General features: G+C 42.4%; 1 protein-coding gene across 1 annotated transcript in view; it reads right to left on the minus strand.

The window, feature by feature from the left end:
- cttnbp2 (cortactin binding protein 2) overlaps positions 1–23,558 on the minus strand; it is a 48,399-nt gene extending 24,841 nt beyond the window's left edge. The window contains exons 1-2 of the mRNA XM_066685127.1: positions 23,456–23,558; positions 4,064–4,288 (exon numbers count right to left, since the gene is read on the minus strand). Of these exons, the coding sequence (XP_066541224.1) occupies positions 4,064–4,288; positions 23,456–23,548 (318 nt within the window). The 5' untranslated portion in view covers positions 23,549–23,558. The remainder of the gene's footprint in view (positions 1–4,063; positions 4,289–23,455) is intronic.
- Between the last annotated feature and the right edge of the window lie 791 nt (positions 23,559–24,349).

Below are 24,349 nucleotides of genomic sequence, written 5' to 3' on the forward strand. Positions count from 1 at the left end.
ACTCTTGTTTGATTTAAATAAATGTATTATATTGCTTCTGTTGCTGTCTTCTATTTCTTAATTAGAACACAATTGAAGCATTGTAAAAATGGTAAAACATGCAGAGAAGATGAGCCATAGCCTCTACACTAGAAACGAGCGAATAATTGGCCAATTTATTAATACAGAATGAGAGTAACAGCCTTAATGGGAAGTGTGCCTACTTCAGCAGACAGAACAGTGATGGGACCATTAAGGTAATGCTAGCAATCTTATACCTGTGTGCCTTATGACTGCATTAAAATCCATCATCCTACTGGCATTAGGTTTGGCAGCTTATACTTATTGCTATGCTGTGCTTAAAGATGATGCAGACCGTCCAAGTGAGTGCCACACAAGCTCTCCTCTGCTAATGAATATTTTAACTCTTTCTCAAGAAAAATGTAACAATGGTCAATTTTTTTTAAAGAAAAATAAGCACATAAGCAGATGTGTATAACCCACATATGGCCTTAACTGTAATGACAGTTATTAAATTCATATTATACACCAGTCGCTCTGGTGAATGAGTGCATCCTGGTTAACCAGCTATGAAACGAGAGATGTGTCACCATAACAACCAAGTGTGAATATTTATTCTTGGGAGAGAGGGAATCCAGTCCAGTCTTCTCAGTTTCAGAGACAAGGCCGCACTGGCGGCCATGGCATCAGGTATCAGCAGACGTGCACGAAGTGGAAGAGAGACTTCTCCATGGCTAAAGCCATTACACCTAAATCCAGAAGCTCTCAATGTGGACACGGCGATGGTCTGTTTTATATTTTACTGCTCGTAAAAGCAGGCAGTGAGAGTATGGCGAGGGAGTGGGCGCTTCGTGATTAAAGTGGGTCACTTCGTACTCAGGGTCCACACTGGTGAGCTCATACTGCTGTAGTGGAGGGGATTAGTTCTCCATTCCCAGTAGAAGCTCCCTGACTCCAGCTCCGTGCCTCTTTAAAAAGTGATCTCCCAAACGGCTGGGTAGTTGTTGGTTTTAATCTGTTTTTTACTTCTAACCAAAACAACAGTGACAAAGGTTATTAGATCAGTTACTTTATTGGATCCCTACAAGAAGTTCTTCATGTTCAAGAACCATTTAACCATATCAAAATCAATCAGACATTCAAACGGTTCTCTGAGTTAGATGCTACCTAATATAACTAATTAATAACCCTTAAAGAATTCCTTTTCAATGGTGTAGCCATCTTGCTTTTATCCACCTGTTGTGTACAGAAAGAGTGCTGGTGGTGTGTGGTGAAAAAAACAGGGGTGCGACCAGATGATCGTGTAACTCAGATGTAACCTGCAAGTGAACAGGTGCTGGGTGGATGGATGTGTTAGACAGCGATTTGGCTTTCAGAGTCTGGCACGTGCTCCTCTGTGCCGCTTCTCACGATTCCTGACAATTACTCACCTCTCACACTCCCTGTTCGCAACTGTAGGATGCCACTCTCACAACCCTTTAATCGACTGCTACTTAAACACCCTGAAGGAAAAAGCCCTTGTGATCAGAAAACATGGGTATGGACATAAAAATAAGTAACTTTTAAGTATTTTGTTCTGCTGGAGACAAAGCCACATACAAATATTGTCACATCAGAACAGGAGGTAAGTAGGGCTACAAAAACTGGAAATAAGATAATGCCCTCTGTTGGAAGCCATGATGAACATATGAAAAGTGATCAACTGTGATTAGCAGTGTATTAGTGTGCCTCTGACTGAAGTTCAGCAGGTAAATACTTTATTGGCTATTTAAATAAACATTTAACTGATGTTTAAGAGATTGATGCAAGGCCTCATCTCCCATATCACTGCTCATGCATCTGTCAGCTGATGTGAAAGATCTATACACTTTGCTTTCTCCTCTAATGCGCTAAACTGTTAAAGTACAAAAGAAGTGATGGGCTGCCTCATGTGTCTCGGAGGAAGCATGTGTTGGCTTCCAGCCCCTCAGGGGTCTGAAATCAGGAGACACACTGAGTAAAGAGGGGAACTGGCAAGGATTAATAATTCCTGAGAAAAAATCAGGCGCTTAAACATTTTTACAAAGAAAATAAATAATTCCGCATTCAAACAAATCTACAAAGCTGCCAAATAAAAAATAATGAAATACCAAAATGTACTTACTCCAGAAGTGCAATGAAAGTTGTTACCTGTACGATCTGTAAGGAAATAGCCCACTATCCTAAACAGCTTCTTTATACAGGCCCACAAATCACATCCATTTATATCACATTTATGAAAATGTACCTAAATCTGCAATGCTATAAATTTCACATTTTATTGGTCACACTAAGAATGATTATCACATTTTAATCACTGGAAAAAGTTAGTATTTCAGGACATAGAATGAAATCATTAAGTCACTGCTCAGGACTTGCCTCAAGCAAAGCAAAAGGACGCACAAACTGGGCTTCTAATGTTACGTTCAAGTCAATCTAATTATGTCACTCTGGCACTGTGTGAGTGAGGTAATTTGATCTGTTCTGCCATCACAGCCCTTAACACTGCGTATATCACACAAACGTAAATTGCAATAACAATAAAATACTATCAATTACGAAGCCCAAGATGCAACAGCAGAACTCAACACTTAAATAATCAAATCTACTACTGCTGCATAACATTTTTAAGGGAAGATCTGGTTACAACATAAACTCAATGTCTCACGTGTCTCGCTCACCTTATCCACCAATATTGATAGTGCAGTGTCAGTTAGGTGTTCACTATCAACATTCATTATGTAGCTGTATTGTGCGAACTGATAAGTGTATTTACTTTTGTAGACATTCACCCTGTGATAACACTAACAATAAACAAAAACACAACAAAGCAGTTGTAAGAAATAAAATAAAGAAGCTCTCATATGGCTCCTCTGCAGCTTCAGTTAGCTTTAAATAAACATTTTTCACACATCACCAGCACATCAGAGCATCATTATCCTTTTCAATTCTGTATCATCCTTATAGCCCTAGTCACTAGCTTGCTGAATACAGAGGGGTATATGTAAAACAAGGCAGGTGTGAAAGAGCCTTTACACATAAATCTGTAGACAAATGAGAGGAGGAGAAAAAGAGACATACTCACACACCCCCATCCCCCACAAAACACATTTCATACTAGGACAAAGCCAACACACATCTGGCAACGAAGTTAATCATAACCAGATTATCCCACACAAACAGGGCACTCTCTCAAACCACACACACACACACACACACAAAGAGACAAATACTAATCCAACCCAGACTCACAACAACACGACACAAATCAATCAAACTATTTCTCTCCCTCTCTCTAAATTAATGATGAGAACTAATGTTTTTATTGACCAGTAATAAATACAGAAATAGAACAGAGCAGGTATGATTCCGGTGGTGCATCATTCTCATCACTGAAATGACACTGACATAGTGGTGGTGTGTTAGTGTGTGTTGCGCTGGTGTGTGAAGAGTTCATAAACTCCTCAGTGTCTCTGCTGGACTGAGAATAGTCCACCAACCAAAAACATCCAGCCGAACGCATCCTGAACCCACTGATGAAGGACTAGAGGACGACCAGCACAAACCGTGCAGCGACAGATGAGCTACTGTCTCTGACTTTACATCTACAAGGTGGAGCAATGAGATAGGAGTGTCTCACACAGTGGAGAGTGAGGGGGCAGAGTGTTTTACAACTCCAGCAGCAATGCTGTGTCTGATCCACTCACACTAGAGCAACACACACTAACACACCACCGCTACATCAGTGTCACTGCAGCGCTGAGAATGATCCACCACTAAATCGCACCTGTTCTCTGGGGGTCCTGACCATTTAATAACAGGGTGAAAGTAGTTTATAGATGCACTGCAGTCTGTAACTATAGAACTACACAGTGCACCTTTATGGTCAGCGCAGCTGGTAAAGTGTGTAGAACAAGGTCTACAAGATCTACCTCTCTACAAATCATATTAACACACAAATAAACTATAATCTCTCTCAAGAAGAGGGTTTGTTTCCTTTCCTACCACATACAGAAGCACATATGCTCGCACTAAGAAGTCTTACCCTCTTCTGCCTGCTCTCAGCAGCTGCTAACTGGGCAGACATCCTTTCTTGCATCTTGCGGCAGTGAGCCATAACAGCCTCCAGAACACTGATTGGGCTGGCACTGACAGGCCGGCGATCCTTCTGCCCTGCCCCAGACTCATAGTCTCTCTGCAAGGCCAGGAATGGGTCAGTCAAGCTGAAATGGCCGTAACGCTCCTGCAGGAACACCTCCTTCCTCCGAGCCTATGAGAGAGAGCGAGAGGGAGAGTTAATAAGAGTTAATAAGATAGACACGTATGCATAAAGCACAATGTTAATTGCTGACACCCACACACAATTCTTAATACCCCTACAGATCTAACACATACACACACCCACACAGAGAGCAGGTTAGCACTTCTCCAGATGGGATCGATTAAGCCCAGTGTCCAGTTAGACTCTGTGTTGAGACCAGCTGGTCCGCTCAGCGGGAACGGCAAAAGGCCAGCTTTCCATCTTCCAGCCCACACTACACCATGAATCAATGCCGCTTCACAGCAATCGTTCTTTCTCCTTCTCACTTCAACAAGCCAAAAAATTATACTGTATTTCAGACTGTACAAAGAATGAAGAGCTAAAAGAATGTCTCACAGAATGTTTCATATATTTCATGAAATAAAGGCAAGCTGTGTTCTTAAGCTTTTAGATAAAACCTATTGTTTGTTAATCATTAGTTTAATTTAGATTGAGCTGCACAGTGGAGCTAAAGGTAGTGTCACAGTCACATAGCTCCAGTGTCCTGGGGTTGTGGGTCCAATGCATGCCTTGGACCACTATCTGCAAGGAGAAGCGTTTGTTCTCCCTGTTCCTGTGAGGGTTCCCTCTGGGTGCTCTGGTTTCTTCCAACAGTCCAAAAATATTGGTAGGTGTACTGGCCGAGAGCGTGAGTGACTGGGCAAATGAGTGATGGCCTATGATGAACTGGCACCCTGTAGGAGCTGGGGTCTGGACCTGCCACGACCCTGAACAGGACGATGCAGTTCCAAGAGCGGAGTAGATACTAAATGTGACATGCAATCCTTGCAGAGTGCTGAGAGGCCAGATAGACTTGTCAATCACAATGAAATGCAGACCTCCTACACAAAAGATGTCATCTGTACAATCTCCAATGACTCTTTCACACATGAACTTCTAGAGAAGCTCCAGAGTATCTGGTCCATGGATGTCCCCGTGTGGTCTTTAACACGTGCAGCTTACAGCGGGAGATTTTTGCGCGGCAGGTGTGCTCTCGCAGAGGGAAATGAAACACGTGCTTTAGGCGAGGAGAGGAGGCTGACTCAGACTTTACTAGGGCACAAGGAGGATAAAGTCCAGGTAGTGTCCGCAAAGACACTGGGTAAACATTTCTGCATTACCGCGCATGTGAGAAAGGGGCACTAGTTAGAGCAGCGGTGACATCTGTTTTTATCCGACTCACAACAGCAGCTTGGATTTGTGGTCGAAGAAAAACTGTGCCAAGCCGAGCTGAGTAGATACCATACAGTGGAAGAGTGCTATAACTAATCCATGCCTTTACTAAGATGAACACAAAGCCAGTTGGTCTAAATATACACAATTGCATAGCATCAAATATTTATCATGGGGCTGCATCCTGTTTCACTATATGGATTATATTTTAGCCATAATTTGCAGCGCTACTGTAAAATCTACTCAGGATCTTACTGCACAAAAGTATGTACACTGCAGGCAAGGGACAGTGCATTGTCTATTTTGAGTGTCCATATTTAGAGCAGTGAGAAGAGTGAAGAGCTGGACTGAGAGTGGGAGGAACAGAACTAAGAGCCGTAAGCATCCTTGAGGCTACTGCTTGCTAAGCGCTACTACCTCACCAAAGAAGGAAAAGACTAACCGGCAAATGCTCACTCATGCTGACACTTTCGCTCACTCAGACACACACACACACACAGAGGCATACACACAGGGTGCATCTCAGTCATGGGCACCTACAGTTTGCGGATATGATACTAGAGAGCCACTTAGGAGCAAACACAAATGTGATTGAACTTGAGATGCATTTCATTAACAGCACTACCATCTGCATCAGTGTTTCTTGGTGCTGGTGCTGATCCTGTCATAAAACATCTGCTATAAACAAAAGGGTATGTTAAAGAACTGATGAGCTCAAGTGTATTGAGAACTGAGCAGGAACTTAATGTGTGTGAAGGTTTACTGCAACACCAACACCTGGGAACATTAGTCTGCATCAAAATAATATAAATATAATGGTTCTAACATCTGGAACAGCCAACAGGAAATGTCCAGTGGTGTAATAATTCACATACACTGTCTGTAACTCTGTTATAATGAAAGAAATCAGAGATTTAAGTTCAACCATTTCTGAACACACATTCAACTGTGAACACACAGTTTGTATAAACAGGACAGACTAATAAAAATGGACACACGGGAAGATAAGTGTTATCAGTGCACGGCACATCAGCAAACTAATAAAATAACTAGCAGCATAAGCCATAAACGAGGGAGAGAAAGCACACGTCCACTTAGAGAGTGAGGCTGATTGTGCTCTCTAGGACTCCAGGAATTCAAAACCCTTTGGAATTCACACACACACACGTTTATAATTTAATATATTTCAGTCACGAGCGTTCATTTCTCAGGACTGTAGTCTTTCGAATCTGATGAATCTCACACATTTGCTTCTGTGCAGAACGAACACCACCATTTGTGTTTGACATATCCTCCATTTGTAGCTTAGCTGTGGGTGTGTTGACAGCCACATTCCACAAAGAAACCATAACCCTATCAAGCATCAGTCGAATCCCAAAAGGACTGAATGAGCCTCACGCTAAAAAGCTATTTTCTACCTTTCGCTCAAGCCTGCATTCAACTGAATTTGATGTGAACATGTGACGGATATTAAATTCACTGCATAGGAAAGCATGGTTTTTGAGTTCAGTAACAATCCAGATGATCCCTGAAGCATGCAAATTGTATTAGACTTGCTGAACATTACACAGACTATGACAGGGTAGTCTGAGTAAATTATAAACATGCTACTGTTACTTTTACCATCAACTGTGAAGGTCCAAGTAAACAGAGAGAGAGATTGTGTGTTTGTGTGTGTGTGTGTGTGTGTGTGTGTGTGTGTGTGTGTGTGTGTGTGTGAGAGAGAGAAAGAGTCAGTAAAATAAATAGATGAAGTGCAGGTGTGAAGTGTGTGTGCGCTGTGGAATAAAGAGCTTTCAAGCTTTGAGAACCACAGACCCTGCTCTAATCACAGAGGCCCTGCTCCTTCTCCTCCAATTGCACTTAATATATTAGAGGTCAGAGGTCACACTCATCCTGTGTACTCCTGCTTCAAGTTGTTTGACCCATTTATCTTAGTAATAGTTGGTTATAATTCAAGAACAGGATAGAAAGCTCCTCTTTGGTTAACTGTGTAGTGAAAGTGTGGTCTGTGATGTCACTGTAAGGTCTGTACCAGGCTTGAACTCAGAGTTCAGCGTCCTTGTCTGTTTCCTGACAGGCTGAGTGAGTGAAACTGCTCCACAAACGTTTATGCTAATGCTAAAGCTAACGAGGTCATTCTTTAATCCCATACATCAAGCTTATACACTGCTGGATTACATGAAAATCGCATGATCAAGGCAAACAGCAGCAGGCATGAACCACTGAATCCTGTATCGTTTGATGTGTTAGAGGTTTTAATGTATTTATTTATTTATTTTCACATTAAATACTTCTACACAACTTCTAATAATTGAATTCAACTACATTTAAAGTGCATCCACAGGTGAAACAGATGTTCAGTTGCATAGACGGCTTGTATAACCCCCATTGAAAAGGATTGGGGTGGTCTGGACAACTGCACATAATCATAAGGTCACCATTCCCAATGGCAAACACAGGTCAGAATCACCTCCAAGCACTGGAACTGAATTCAGCTCATTTCGACATACTACAATTGCTTCTATGCATTTAACCCATACATTTTAGTAAACACAAAAACACACTAGTGAGCTATTCTCCACACACACTAGGGGCAGTGAACCCATGCCACTGATGCCACTGGAGCACAGGGCTGCCAACTACCTTGGCGCCTGTCGAACACTTTGCGGGGGTTAGGTTCATTTTTCCTGCCAGTCCTGGAAGCTGAACCCTCTGGTCTCAAACTGCCTTCTCTAACCTTAAGGCCACAGTTGCCCTCTTTTTGACAATGTTCCACTCTGCTACACTCTCTCATATATCTCATATAACTGCAGAAAAATGAATGAAAACATGCCGTTCAGGAACGACAGATTACACGGCGTGGGATCAAGGAATAATACAAGCTACTCATGGATATTAGAGGCTTGCAAAAGCACAAAACACCATCATAATCCCACAAACAAACAGTTTGTCAGGTTTGTTAATGTGGTTATCAGAGGCCGTGGAGAACACTGGGGAGGAGTCCCACTGCTGCTGGGGCCATCTGGGTATCCTCTGGGGTCCACACCAGCACTGGGACTCCACTAGTGGCCTGTATTTACCAGCATCAGCCAGGTCTTCGATATTATTAGCATTAACCTTTACAGGCATGTGCTGGCAGGGGCAAGGGTTCAGGCATGCTGTCAAACAGAGAGAAGGGTAAAAACAGGAGCAGGAAAAAAACAGGCCCCTGGGATAGAAAGGACTAGGATAGCTAATAGTGGCATTTTGCTGTTGAAGAAAGCAATACCCACCAACTCATCAGGGGACTCGCTCACTCCAAAGTAGCCTAAGCAGCGTGTAAATAAAGGACTATAGATTACACTGCTTGGTCTCCAGCATGTTAAATAAATAGACTATCAGGTCTCCATTTTTTTTATAACCCATGAGGCTAACCGGGTATTTCTCACCATGGCTAACAATGCTGCCTGAGTTTGTGGGTGGTCACCACTTTCAGTGTGTCTGGACCACACAGTCCACAAACTGTTACAGTGCTGTCTAGGGTGATAAGCTAAGAAAAGACAGAAAGAAATTAGTCTAAAATGAAATGCAGAAATGGAGGAGGGGAATAGAGTGACGTTACCTTTCACTGCAATAGAGACTCTTTTCCAAGGATCTCGTGTTACATACTGGATGGATTTAAACAGCTGAGGTCCACATCAGAAACCTCTAAGCTGTCTCGCACATTGTTACTTGAATAAAAGTCATTGAATCTGTTGCTTGTAGTTTTGATGTAATTATTCATTCATCCATTATCTGTAACCCTTATCCAGTTCAGGGTCACGGTGGGTCCAGAGCGTACCTGGAATCACTGGGCGCAAGGCAGGAACACACCCTGGAGGGGGCGCCAGTCCATCACAGGGCAACACACACACTCACACATTCACTCACATGGACACTTGAGTCGCCAATCCACCTACCAACGTGTGTTTTTGGAATGTGGGAGGAAACCGGAGCACCCGGAGAAAACCCACGCGGACACAGGGAGAACACACCAAACTCCTCACAAACAGTCACCCGGAGGAAACCCACGCTGACACAGGGAGAACACACCACACTCCTCACAGACAAAGTAACCTGAGATGAGGCTTGAATCCACAACCCCAGGAACCTGGAGCTGTGTGATAGCAACATTACTGTCATGCCACCGTACCACCCACGCAATAAGCTAATAATATTTTGTTTATTTATTGACCTTTTTCAACAATAGCTGAATTGTCCGTTTGTAATGACGACAAATTTTCTGTAACCACTGAAAGAGCAGTTCTGTACTTGCTACACAGTGCTATACAATAGCTTGGGGCCTGTCTAAAAATCATATTCTACAGCCATGTCGTCCAGTTTAACGGACCTCCATTTCGCAAGTCTGCAGCTTATCAAACAGGGCCCGAGACAAAACAGAAGGTGAATTTAAATGTCAAAGCAAGAGTAAAATCAGCAGGACTCCCGTGTCCACAGTGGGCTGAGAGCGAAAGACTTTCAGAGCCTGTGCAAAAACCTTTCTACAGACCTCAAAATCTGCTACGGCTACAGCAGGAATCTGAAGACCTTTACTTGGACTGGAAAAGGTTAAGCCATGAGTAAGGCTTTTGTGTGGGAGCAAGTTTTTTTTTCTCTGCCGTGAGGGTGTATTCAGTCTCTCACAAGGACCCTTTCAATTAGATCGACACAGAGCCTGCTTTGTGGGCCAAGGACTTCCGCAGTTCCTGTCTCTTACCCCAGATGTGAGGTCGCTAAATCTATCAGGAAGACCCAAGGGAGAAGAGGGGAATGCAGACACAGCTAAAAGCCATCGACAACACAATAGGCCTATTAAGAAAGACATTTTAGATATTACACCTATAAAACCTTCTTCCACATCACCGTCAAATTCTCAAACACGGAACAACAACGGTCCAATTCTTCAAGACATTTCCGTGACAAACTTCTATTAAATGGCTGTAAGATGAAGTGATGAGTAGAGACAGAGATAAGGATGAGAGATGTATACTGTTTTCGACTGAAATATAGGCCAGAGGAGGTTTAAGCGATCAAGTGGCCGGGTTGAGGGGGGAGGGGGAGGGGGGGGTGTGCCCTGAGGGGAAGGGGGAAGCTCCAACTAGGCAAGCAAGCAGTCACACACTCCCTCCAGACCACCCCCATGAAACCTCACAATGCCAAATACCATCTGTCATCCACCCCCTCCATCAAAGTCCACATCTCAGGCACTGAACATGCTGACCTGGCTGTTAGTGCTGTGAAGTGCCCCAGATCCATTCTGAAACCAAGGGATGCACAGGTTATTCAGTGCTGAGGTCTGCTTTATTGGTTGACCAGCCGTGATCAGTCAGTGCAGAAAATAAAGCGCTAATGCATCAATGAAGACAACGTCAAAAACGATCTAAAAGGGAGTAAATAAATTCCATTAAAGAAAACATACAATACCGCTTTTACATAAGTGAACACACACTTCTGGGTCTTAATGAATCAACTATGACACGGTTTGGGCAAAATACCACAAGGATCAAATCCCAACGCAGCATTCTCTCCCTGTCTAGAAGCAGAAGTGCTTGTTTTTAGCTGTTTTTGCTTGGTTCTCTTTCTTCTCTGTTCTCACTCAAGGCTCTCGTTTCTCCACGCATGTTCTGTTCGTTTTGCTCTATTTGACCTCATCTTTGCCCTCTCACAAACGCAGGTCCAGTGCTGTGATTGGAGAGACTCGGACGAGGAGGCAGGACAAATCTAAAATTTCAGCACTTGATGCAAGAAGTAGAGCAAAATCAGAGCTATTCTTTTTATCCCATGCTTCTATCAGGCAGCCCATCAAAAATCGACTACGTGTTCTTGTTTCACAGTCTGGGGGTTGGTAGACTCCAGATCCCCAAATTAATTTGCACATGCATCGAGCGAGTGATTTTTTTTTTTCCATAAAATGTCTCATTTGAAAAAATTTGAGGAGTGAACGGAGCTGCAGGAAGTGAAGATCAATATCACCAGAAGCTGATCGTTCTGGCAAACAGGCACAAACCTTGAGGAGCTTATACGAACATTTAAACACAACGAAGCCACATGTATGAACCAGAGCTCTGTCTGATTGTCTGAAAGACTAATCCACACCAAGTGCCTGAGATTGATGTATGCTGTTGCTCCCTCAAACACAGACACATTTTTCACACTGCCAACGTTATGTAAAAGAATGACATGAATGGCAATGATGGTAAATTTCTAAAGTAAAGTGAGTGAATCATTTCATCCAGTCATTCCTTTATTCCCTCTGCTCGCCTGCCAGTGTAGAAACAACATGACTCTGACATTCAAATAGGCCCCCGCAAGGAGCACTTACATAAACAGGGCACAGTGGCAGGCTCGCTGGCATTTGTTTCATGCAGCACAAAGCACCATACCAAGCAACAGAGAACAGCAGTGCTGAACATCTTCTGGTATGAGAGTTTAAATAAGAAATCTGTCTTCAGGAAAAACTGCCTTTGCACTGACAACTGCACAAAAGAAGCGTTCTGAGACAATGAAGATTACCAAGCAGTGTACAATTACATGTTTTTGTAGATGTTTCTTGTGTGTGACGTTCTCTTCAAGGAAGAATGCTTAATTGGTTTAGATCCTGTACATTATGTGGAGGTTATTTAAAACTTAAATTGGTTGTTCAGGTCATTCATCTCATTTCCGATAAATCTTCTCTAAATAACGATGCACTAAAATGTTGAAACACTTTCTACCAAAAGAACTCTGGTTCTACAACTGGTTTTGTTCCTGACTTTTAGTGGCCTGGAGCTCTCCAGTGAACCTGCCACATTTCTACCACTTTTTCAAGGTGGGTGGTGACCATGGCGGCCATTTTGAAGTCAGCCATTTTGGATCCAACTTTTGTTTTTTCAATGGGAAAAGGGTCATGGGACACATCAAACTTATTGGGAATTTCACAAGAAAAACAATGGTGTGTTTGGTTTTAACGTAACTTTATTCTTTCATTAGTTATTTACACGTTTCTGACCACTTATAAAATGTGTTCAAAGTGCTGCCCTTTGTGTTGGATTGTCAATGCAACCCTCTTCTCTCACTCTTCACACACTGATAGCAACACCGCAGGAGAAATGCTAGCACAGGCTTCCAGTATCCGTAGTTTCAGGTGCTGCACATCTCGTATCTTCACAGCATAGACTATTGACTTCAGATGACCCCAAAGATAAAAGTCTAAGGGGGTCAGATCGGGAGTCCTTGGGGGCCAATCAACTGGCCCACGACGACCAATCCACTTTCCAGGAAACTGTTCATCTAGGAATGCTCGGACCTGACACACAATGTGGTGGTGCACCATCTTGCTGGAAAAACCCAGGGAACGTGCCAGGTTCAGTGCATAAAGAGGAAAATACATCACCGTGTAGTAATTTCGCATATCCAGTGGCCTTGAGGTTTCCATTGATGAAGAATGGCCCCACTGTCTTTGTACCCCATATACCACACCATACCATCAAGATGTGCAGCACCGGAAAGAACTTTACTGGATTGTGAACCAATTTATGTTGGTGGAAATGTGCCAAAAGGTTCCAAATAATGTTTGTAAACTGGAACTGTTCTAGTTCCACCTTGGTGGAAATCACTATTTGAGAGCCCATTGGAGATGTTTTGTATAAACACTTTGAACTAAATGTATATTTAAAGTTGAAGGTAAATGGTTTCATCAAATTTAGCACTAAACCTAAGTGTAAACTCAATCTGAAAAATCCAATGTATACAATTACACACTTAAGGGCACATTGGGGGTTCAAATTATGTTTGAAATGAAGTGAAATATGTTTTTCTTTCCCATGCATCAGTAAGTGGGGTATGATGTTGCACTTGATGATGTTGTATTTAATTCTCTCTCTTCAGGGTTCAGCATTGACTCCTGTATCTAGTGGGGTCTTAGTTCAATGGTATCTGGAATCTAATCCTACTTCAGTGGTGAGGAAATACCCTTAAGCTGACCCAGCACTTTGTAAGACACTTTGGAAATGCTGTAAATGTAAATTTAGCTTCTTTAGTTTGTGCTGGAGCTACAGAACATTTCTAAAACCAGACAGTTTATTAGGGTTAAACCACCTGTATCCAAATTATACAACGCCAAAAGTTTTTATCCAAACTAAGCTTGGCTCTTCAGTATTATCTTCTAAAATAGACAGTAATATTATCACAGGCGAAAGAATGAGGGAAGTAACCCATGAGATAAGTCTTTGACAAGTGCGTGCTAAACACATTGTGGGTAAGTGCGAAGCTGATCAGCTTATTCACAAATACTCACACATCAGTGTTTCAGTTAGTCTGTAAACAGCATTATTTTACCAGTAAAAGCTAAGCAAAGATACCCTGTTAAACAAAGTCCTGTGAGAGCGCACCCAATGTTGTTGTACATATTCAGAAAATTAAATTCGAGTTTTCTTAAATGTGACTAAAATGTGGAATATCCTGAGGCAACTGATAATGTTTCAACAGTTACGATATTAAATGTCACCAAATTATTTCACATAGGAAATTGACTGCACTTTTCCACTGATCTGCTCTGTCAGTAAGGACATTTGCTTGAGATAACACCAAATATGCATGGCTCTTGGTTTTGTACTTTAAAAGGCTCTGCACTCAGGATTAAAACTGCCTTCAGGAGGTGGGAGAGAAAACTGAGAATTGAGATTGAGAACTGAGAAAGAATTTGAGATTAAACTGGCAGCAGACGTGAAGACAGATAAAATGATATGCATTTTGTAGCCACCCCAAAAACGGTCTCTTTAGCATAGTTTTATTTTGGGCTGTTGGGGAATAAACCGCAGATAACGTCTGGATTAGTCCATCACACCCTTTGAAACAAATGCTCAATCACGAATGGCATCTTGTTCCCCGTGTGCACTATGTGAGCGATGAAATTACTCATTTCTAGTGAATTTTATGTCTAATATACTGCATGCATATTCAGCCATAATCTTCACTACCCATCTAACATTCGGGGCACTATTTGGGTGTATTAGCCAATGTTTGACAACCTATGTATAAAACATATATAGGGTGGAGAGAGCCATTTGACATGCAACCAGAGCATATGCTCTGTACGGCGTTAGTATCACAAGCATATGATTGGAACGTATTACTAACTTGTGATTCACTTATTTGGCCTGTATATTCTGACCGATCACTTTCAAGAAAGACTCTATATGAGACAGCACTGGAATCTTCCCCTACCACAGAGGTTTAGATTCTGTGGCAACCAACAACATTCAGAGTGAGGACTCTAAAGGACCAGGTAATTCACACACTTTCAGTTTTATCACAATCAAAGTCCCATTCCTCACGTGTAACCCTCCAAGACTCCATGGAGAATCTATTTATAGCCACACGATTATATAAGAAAGACATATATCTCTGAATTATTCAACAATGCTGAGCATGGGGGGGATTTCATATTAAGTCACAGAGAAAAACCCTGAAAATGTTTCAGTGTATTTCCTGCATGAGAGCGACAGGCACTGCTGTGAGGCTAAAATTGGCCCTGGCTAATGATGCTAGTGGCCTATTTTAATGACCCTCTCAGATGAACTACATTTTAGTGCGGGACTCCACGGAGTGGGACAGTTTACAGAATCTCTACAGAATCATGACATGGGACAAACCGTTTTATAACAAGACGTATTATTACAGGACAACGTCAACGAATTCCTTGCTTGAGATTACAATAAACATATTGCTAACTTCTTTGGTTTTGGTCCAAATCTACTTAAATTATGGAAATAATGGTTGAAACAACTGCCTTTTTATACAATCAGCCCTTAAAAATATATATATAAGCAAAATTCAGAACAGAAAATTACACAGAAACCTTTAAAAAAAAAAAAAAAAAAAAAACATGCCCACACTTTGGCTCAGTGTAAACTTTCATTTTTTTCAATATTTTAAAACACAAAAGGCCTTAGAAATCGGTTACATCTAAAAAATATGTCCTCGGAATTAATTGGTTGTATTTAAAACCTGCTTTGATAGGAAACTAAAATTGTGGGTAGTCTCAAATAAAATTAAATAACTCTGATAATGTTTTTTGGAGCTGCTGATGAGTGTAGATACTGTATCGGTTCATATAAATACTTCAAAGCTTTTTTGTTCTATATTTACGTCCCAATTGTATCCCCAATTATCAGTTTTCAACAAATCCACCTTCTTAACTAGGACTTCCCCAAACACACAACATAATGCCACAAACTCACAGTTGTGTTAGGCAAAGCCAGCTACGGCCTCTTGTTGAACTGTCGTTAACACAACACCACTGGACATCTAAAGGTGCTGGAGGAGAACGAAGGTTAGCTACTTTCCCAGCGAGAACTCAGATGGCTGAGGAATCCCTGAGAATCAAACCAGGAATCTGTTTTTTCTGTAAATCAAAAAAGCCACTCGTGACATCCACCCACAGAGCACTCTTCGAGTACTGCTGTCAAACACCTAGGCAACCTTAAACAATCACTCGTTTACTCATCTACATGTAAAGTTCACCAGGATGTTTAAACATATTATGTGCCAGATATGCCTACAGGCTCTCTGCTGGCTCTCTAGGGTTCTTTGTCACTTGCTTGCATGTTCTGCTGTGAGCCATTGCACTGATCTTTGTAGGACGCCCACTTGTAGAGGGAGCACACACAGCAGTGCATTTCATCCATTTCCATCTGCCTGACTGTGTACTAAAGGAGGACAGAATCTTTCTCTAACAATTTCCAGTCTTAAAAACCCAGGTTCTTCAAAGTTTGTCTGAAATGTCTTTCAACTTAAATTAACACACAATTGCAAGGTTCCGTGTCTGTACTTACACAGAGGTAGGTAAAATAATGAAACTGTGTTATAAGAGGATTTTCTTGTTTGTTTTTCTCTATTTAGGTCTCACAGCAGTGTTAATGTGATAAGGTGATTATATTCTTGAAATATAATCCGTTTATAAAATTTTAACAAAGTATTCAGTCCCATGTCACAACATGCAATGGGCACCGACCTGCTGTTGGGCCAATGTGCCTCTCCCCCGTGTCAGAGGACCTCTAAATAGCATGCCCCCTCTATTAAAAGACCACAGAAAAATATAATGAAAACAAGTCTACAAACAACAGAGGGACTCATGAAATACAACCTGCACAGATGAGGAAAGAGACTGGCAACAAACCAGAGCAGTAAAACACACTTGGCATGAGCGGCAAAGCTTGCTCTAGCCTTCAATAACAAACAGCCTACCCTGAGCAGCACTGACATTTAATGAACTCGAGTCTACAAGTGACCGCTTCGCTTTGGACTTCCCCGCTGTCTTTCAGGCGTTAAAGCTTGGGTTTCAGGCTTTAGTGTTTCAGTTTTTAATCTTGGACTGTTGAGTTACCATAGGCCTGGGCAGCTTCTTCTTAAGTGTGGATGCCTTTCTGCCTGGCCTTTCATGTTGGAGTAGGTCATTTTGTAACCACCATGTAACCACCAGCAACAGGTGTCAACCTGAAAACAACCCTATGCCCTACCTTCAGCCCTCCTCCCTCCAAAGCCACTCCCCCCAAAGTACATGAACTGCACTGCCAGACTACAGCTGGAGGAGTCTGCAAGGAAGAGCGCTGGAGAGAAAAGTGCAACATTGCTTTTTCTACTTCTGTCTTTCTTAGGCAGTGTGAACTGTTGTAGGTATCAGTGGAACTATGTTTGGCCTATTTGTATTCATCCTATTTGTATTCAGCCTTGTCAAAATAAAAGTCCTGAAAGAAGCCTATAACAGCCTAACACACTTCTTACAACAAAGCATAGCAAAGCAGCATTTCATTTTGTCAATTTTACACTTCAAATTAGGGTTCACCAAGTTCACACAAAAATGCTGTGATAAGTTTCGTGACGCAAGCAACACACACTGATAATCCGCTTGGGAACTGGTTTAATTTGGCTACGACTACAGCGTTAACATTAAAAGCATTTGTCGTGACTAACACAAAACCAGAAGGAAAAGCTAAAATACCTAAAGTGGGAGAGAAAACTGATGAAAATAGTTCAAGTCAACATGCAGCTCAGAGGGCTTGAGCTATATGAGAATGCAGAGGCACTCCAGTCAGTCAGAACAGTGTGTGTAGCACAATGAACAAACACACTCTGCTGTTCTCAATTTCTATCCACAGCACTGCTTGAGATATCAAGCGTTATTAATGCTATGGCAGTTTTAGAGGTAGTCTAGAGGCTGATTTCCTTTCCTCTACTGCAGGATGTCAGAAAGAACTGCCAAGCCAAGTCTTGGAGAACAGTGCTCAATGATATTCCTCTGGTGATAGAGTGAGAACAAAGCAGCCTCTGTAGGTCCATACATCAACAAAGGACAAAGTATACTGTCAAAGTGTGCTGCAATGCATGCTGGGATGAAAGCTGTTTTATTATCTCTGTTCAGTCTGGGACTCTAACCCAGCAGATTTCCTTCTACATTAGAAGATGGTTCAGCTAGAGTTCTTGAAAATTAGTGCATTGACCTGCCATAAAACAGTCATCTGTGATATTCACAGTAATAAAAGTGGACACCAGATCACCCCCACCCTCTCACCGCTCTCTCTCTGGAAAGGCTTAATATTAAATATCGAAATACTGAATATTTTGGACACAGTGCATTTAAATATAGACTTTGATAACTGAGGGGTAGTCATGGTCTAATGGTTAGCTATGGGACTAAGAGGTTGCTAGTGCGATCCCCAGAACAGGAGGATCAATTGGGGTGGAGGTAAAGCAACAGCAATTCCTCCTTCCTCGATATCCATGGCTGGAAACCCTTTCAAGTAATGCACCTAACCCCCAACTGGCCCCGGGGTGGCAACCCACACTTTTACCCACACTAGTGTGTACAGAACCTCGGGATATGAAGTTCATGTTGTGACAGTGATACACTTCTGAAATTGAGCAGAGTGAGGGTTAATTTGCATTTCCACATGATTAGCCTAATCTACCACATAGGAGGTCAGCAGGAGCCGTGTTCCTCTGGACAGCAGCCAGCTTTAGCAGCACTCCAACACCACGCATACAACCTGAGCATAGCCTCCACAGCTAATGGGCCAAAGTGGGTGGCTGACTGAGAGAGCACTGTTTAGCACTCTAGAGCCAAGTTTAAACTAGTTCCCCACAGCTGAACATGCTTCTTCATCAAATTTATTCAGCTTCACTCTGTGTTGGAATTGACAAGATGCACCCACAATATATTTGATGACTCAGGTGGTAAGTTCTCACTGTCCCTGCCCTTATTTCAGTACAAGCTTTCAAGAAAAATCAATGAAAAAGGAAATCATTTCCAGTTGCTGAGACATACCCCAAAAAGACCTCCCGTAGGGAAAAGACTTACTTAAGATTAAAAAAAAAGTATTAGGGTCAGTTCAATTTGAATTCCACTCAAGTCAGCATATTACAATAATAATAATAATAATACATTATATTTAGAAAGCACTTTTCAAGAACACAAAGCGCTAAGCAAACAGTGCAAAGTATAAATAACACCGGAAGACAAACCATAAACACAGCATTTAGCAGATCACTAGCCAATGAGGATATGCTCACTCTGTCGACATCTGCAACAGCCAGCAGCAGTGATAACGACCACAACAGGCTCCCTCAGTCAACAGTCCCAGCCAAGAAAAGTGGCAACAACAGGCAGGCAGCCACCAAAAATCCCATGGTATGGGTAGCATCCACTTTTTTCATATCGTCACACCATCTCAAACCCATCAGTCTGTCAACATCTCTGTTCATCACAGTGCAGCTGCTACTCTGACAACTGCTAAACTACCACCACCTGCTGATGATAAAATATGGAAAGTGACTTTTGCTGGACTTAAAAGAAATGAAAAATGAGGTTATGCTGTGTTTGTAATTGTAGCTGGCCAGCTAGGCTCTGATATGTGAGCTAACAAACACCACAGCACAGACCGTGTTCCAGCGGACTAAGGCTCAAATCACACACGTTTAGAGGATAAAGCCTTATATCTGTGAAAACAAACTAAAGTCAAATGTCTTCACTTCAAACCCAATTCGTCTTCCTCTTACCCACATTCAGCGCTGAAGTCTCAACTACGGTGGGCTACTGGCCTTGTTTTTGTTTTGGGTTTTCAACATTCAGTGAGCTCCTACAGTGCCCCCTAACTGTGGCTCTCTTATATACACATGAATAAGCTCATTTAACAATGCACTGACTAGATGGACACAGAACAGAAATTGGACACAACAGACACGTCTGATATTTTGAGATACCGCCCACGGTATACAGTATTACGGCCAAACCCTAGTGGGCTCATGAACCTTAGTTATGGTAAAGGAACATCCTATAAAGAGACACTGTTCTCAGCTGTAGGGGTCAGGAAAACTCATAAAAATCCCTTCCTATCCTCTCTCCCACTTGCATGCATGCCGTTTGAGTGACAGCTTGGAGTTCTGCTTTATTGCTCGCACACAGAGACAGCTATGAAGAGCTGTCCATGTGGAACCATGTGGGAGAGAAAGGTATGTTAGAGAGTGAGAGTGCGAGAGACTCAAAGACGGGATGATGAGAAACGAAGCAGAGAAATGAAATAAGTGGGCTGAGGCACACTAAGAGCCTTCAAGGCTGGTGTGTAGTGTCAGGCTTTCAGTAGGAGTCCTGACCAAACTCACAGCCTGAGCCTGCACAATATACCTCGCACCCAGCTGCTCATTGGCTGACATGCATGCGAGACCTACAACAAAAACTGTGTGCGCCTAGGAGTTTAAGACGGGCAATAGTGCAATACAAATAACGTGACATCTCTATAAGGCAAATATAAATATGCAAGTCCTAGACTGTCACCATTACACAAAATGAAAGCTGAGCCGGTACCTGTGAGCACAGGAGTTTGAAAACCTTACTTCAACTTACAAGAATACCTGACACACAAAGAGAAAAATATCCCTGCGTAGCTCAGGGGCTAAACATGAAGGCTTGCACTGCCACTCGTTCCTGTGACATGCACATACACACGCAGCGTCCTGGGAGCAAAGCTATTTTAGAGCCCGATTCCAGTTTGGCCTAGAGATGGCCCTGCTGCGGAGTCACGTGTCCTTCGCAGCGAACGCATTCATGGCATGCTAAAAAGCTCCATCTGATCAGAGTCACAGCTGCACAGCAACACTGGCGCCTTGTTACTGATGAGCCATCAAAGCTGTGGACAGGAAGTGACCAGCTTGTTTCACTGTGGGCCAGATCCTTGCCTCTTCCTGCATATTGATTATTTTCTTAAATTTGGGGGCAGAACTTGCTACAAAAAGAAGACTATAGAACCATGAAAGCCAATTCATCAAGTAACGGGATTGTTAGAGCTCTTCGTAAGTAATAACAGCTCGTCTGTCACCGTTAGAGCTGAGCAGTGAAATTCAATACTTTCATGGTGGGGACCAAATTACTTCAATGCCGTGGAGTATTGTACAATTCCACGTCATTCAATACCAAATTTCAGTGTCTTAGTTGTCAATATCCTCAGTATCCGTGAATCAATAAGCATGCGCACTGTTAAATCTAGACTGCTGACTGGCGTGTTGTTATCGTCAGTGCTTCTTGATTAAGTTTAAACCTTTCACAGTCAGTAAATATAAGCACGATTGGTATTTAAACTAGTGCTGTACAAATTAAAATATTAGCACACAGGTATTTAACTCATGTATTTAACACTATTTCAACAAATTCTGCCATTACTTCCTCCCAAACTACAGAGCTTAGTGATATATTAGCAGTTTTATTTAGCACCGTAAACACAGCTCGTGTCTGATGCTAAAGCTTTCCCTGAAACATTTACTCAGCAAATTAATAGATTCTTATTCAAAAATCATCAAAACTACACTGAGATATTATAATAAAGTAACAAATAAGAATGGTTTACTCTGGTCTGTTTTTCAGGCATAGCACACTACACATGTATCTCCCTCCCAAAACTACATTCAGCACCCGGAGGCAACCCACACGGACACAGGGAGAACATACCACACTCCTCACAGACAGTCATCCGGAGAAAACCCACGCGGACACAGGGAGAACACACCACACTCCTCACAGACAGTCACCCAGAGGAAACCCACGCAGACACAGGGAGAACACACCACTCTTCTCACAGACAGTCATCTGGAGAAAACCCACGCAGACACAGAGAGAACACACCACTCTCCTCACAGACAGTCATCTGGAGAAAACCCACGCAGACACAGAGAGAACCTTACACTAATTACTTTATTTAAATGTCCATTACTAATAGTTTAAGTCCTAAGAAAGGACAACACAATGGCAGCAAACTGTGCAATTACATTTATTTCCCCCTATAGACAGCACTTGACTTAACCTTTACACTTTACCACGTCGTAGCCACCTTTATACCAAAGAAATTGCCACTAAGTTGTGAAATAAATCTTTGGGAAAGACTGACCAAAAATTGTTTGACTTTGTCTGGTTCATTTTAAATCATCACCATAAAATCAACAAAAATAACTGTTCCTGACCACGGCACCCATTTCCTTAATATTTTCTCGATCGTGCAGCAGACACTATGCATGGTTCGACATAATTGGTCCCAAAGCAGGGCAACAAAAGATCTTCAAGTGACCTGGCTGGATATCATCTAGTCTCTGAAAACAAGCGTGAAAGGGGCTGCAGCATGTGACCGGGCGCCAATTCGGTTAATCTGCTTACAGCCTTCCATTCTCTCTGATGAAAAATGATACAACGGCTCAGTGAGCTTTTTCAGCTTGCTAATTAATCGCACAGACGAAGACCTCTTAATAATGCATGGGACGGCCACTTTGATCCACAACCCTTCAATTTCCACGTCCATGTTTAGGTTCTATATGAGGCTTCCGTGTGGAGATCATATACGTTCCGATTCATTAAAATCCCCCAGTCCGTTAGACCTTATAGATTTATTCATTCCGTATACCCTGTATATGACAAGCCCCCTCACAGCATCTCAGAGGGAATAAATGAGGCTTTGTGCTTGTGAAGAGAGAGAGAGAGAGACATGAAGCGAAATAGATGAGATGAGATATCCGCGGGAGGGAAGCCTGCTGGGGAACACTAGAAGCCAAGGGAACAACCTGACAAAAAGAGTGGGATGGAGAGCATTATGAAGAAGAGCAGAAGTGTGAGAATGCGAAGATACAAAGTGTAGAATAAAATTCTGAGAGAGAGAGAGAGACAAAAAAAGCAAGAAACAGAGCCTGTGGCCTAGAAACGAGCCCAGCAGAGCCACCCAGGATTCCACAACAAGTCTGAGAGGACATTGTGAACTAGAACACCTGAAAATATGGTGTCACTTCTGACCTTGACATTGTCCTGACTGTCCTTATATTTCCAGTTCAAATAGTTTGACAGTTCATCCCGCAGCAGAATATGAGAACTGTGCTGAGTTTTTACAGCCTTTTAGCTCACATTTCCCCTCGTAGCATTTATCATTTCTCAAAAACACGCCATGACGTTCCGGAAAACGTTTTAAACACAGCCCATCATATGATTCAGCAGACCACCTGGACTTTTGTGTCTGAGACAATAACCTCCATCGCTAATGCTCTGTGGTTTATTAACCAAGGGCATCCAGTCCAAACCCGACCTCACGGCTTCATTACAAATGTCCTTTACTCCCCTCCATTCCCCAAGGATACGATCCACACAGGCTTTGTCAGTGAGCTGTTGCTATAAATTTAATTTCCCACCTTGCTTTTGGTTATGAAGTCAAAAATGGAATTACATAATTCAACACAAACACAACCAGCCACCTCCAGCGCATTTGTAATTCCATATAAATTCTTGTCTGCAAATGGTGGCCAAAGTGGCGATAAATGAAAACATACTTGAGGATGAAAACTGACTGTGACAACTACAACAAATTAGAAGTAACACCCCGTGAAATATTCCCCAGTAGTGGCTCTACAATTGTGAGAACTGAGGAGTAGGTGATTACTCACCCTAAGAGCCTCGATGACGAGGTCTCTGGCCTCCAGCTCTCCCTCCATGATGCTCAGGAGTGTCAGGAGCTCCGGCTTGCTCAGGTTATCCATGTTCAGCTCACATTTCTGAAACACAAAGAGGCACACTTCTTCTGTAAATAAAGTGACATACAGATTTGAAAGCTGCTAAGACTCCCAACAGGAAAAGTGTGGTGTGGGTGGAGAAGATGCAGCTCACAACAACAAACACATGGAATACGTCATATACCTCAAATTTTCAAAGAATTGTTCAAAGACAACAACAAAATAAAAATAGCACGTAAAAGTGAAAGGGTAAACACTGGTCTGCGCACAGCTGTATACAGCTACGTGATTTTCAAAATGAAAATCAGCCTCTGGGCGGCACGGTGGCGCAGCAGGTAGTGTCGCAGTCACACAGCTCCAGTGTCTGTCTGGGAGGAGTTGGTGTGTTCTCCCTGTCTCTGCGTGGGTTTCCTCCGGGTGCTCCGGTTTCCTCCCACAGTCCAAAAACACGTTGGTAGGTGGATTGGCGACTCAAGAGTGTCCGTGGGGGCGAGTGTGTGATTGTGTGTGTTGCCCTGTGAAGGACTGGCACCCCCTCCAGGGTGTATTCCTGACTTGCGCCCAATGATTCCAGGTAGGCGCTGGACCCACCGCAACCCTGAACTGGATAAGGGTTACAGACTAATGAATGAATTAATGAATTTTTATGGCAAGGCTTTTGCTCATGTAACATTCAGAATGAATCTCTGGCATTCCAACTTCTTTTAAAGATAAATACTAAAAAGTGTTAGATTCAGAAATCGCAGTCAACAATGCTGATTAAATTATTGTTGTTATTATTATTATACTGTTTTCACCATCAGAGGCATTTAAAACACAGTAGTGCTG

Source organism: Hoplias malabaricus, chromosome 11, assembly GCF_029633855.1.
Source record: "Hoplias malabaricus isolate fHopMal1 chromosome 11, fHopMal1.hap1, whole genome shotgun sequence".
In the NCBI taxonomy this organism is placed as follows: Eukaryota; Metazoa; Chordata; class Actinopteri; order Characiformes; family Erythrinidae; genus Hoplias; species Hoplias malabaricus.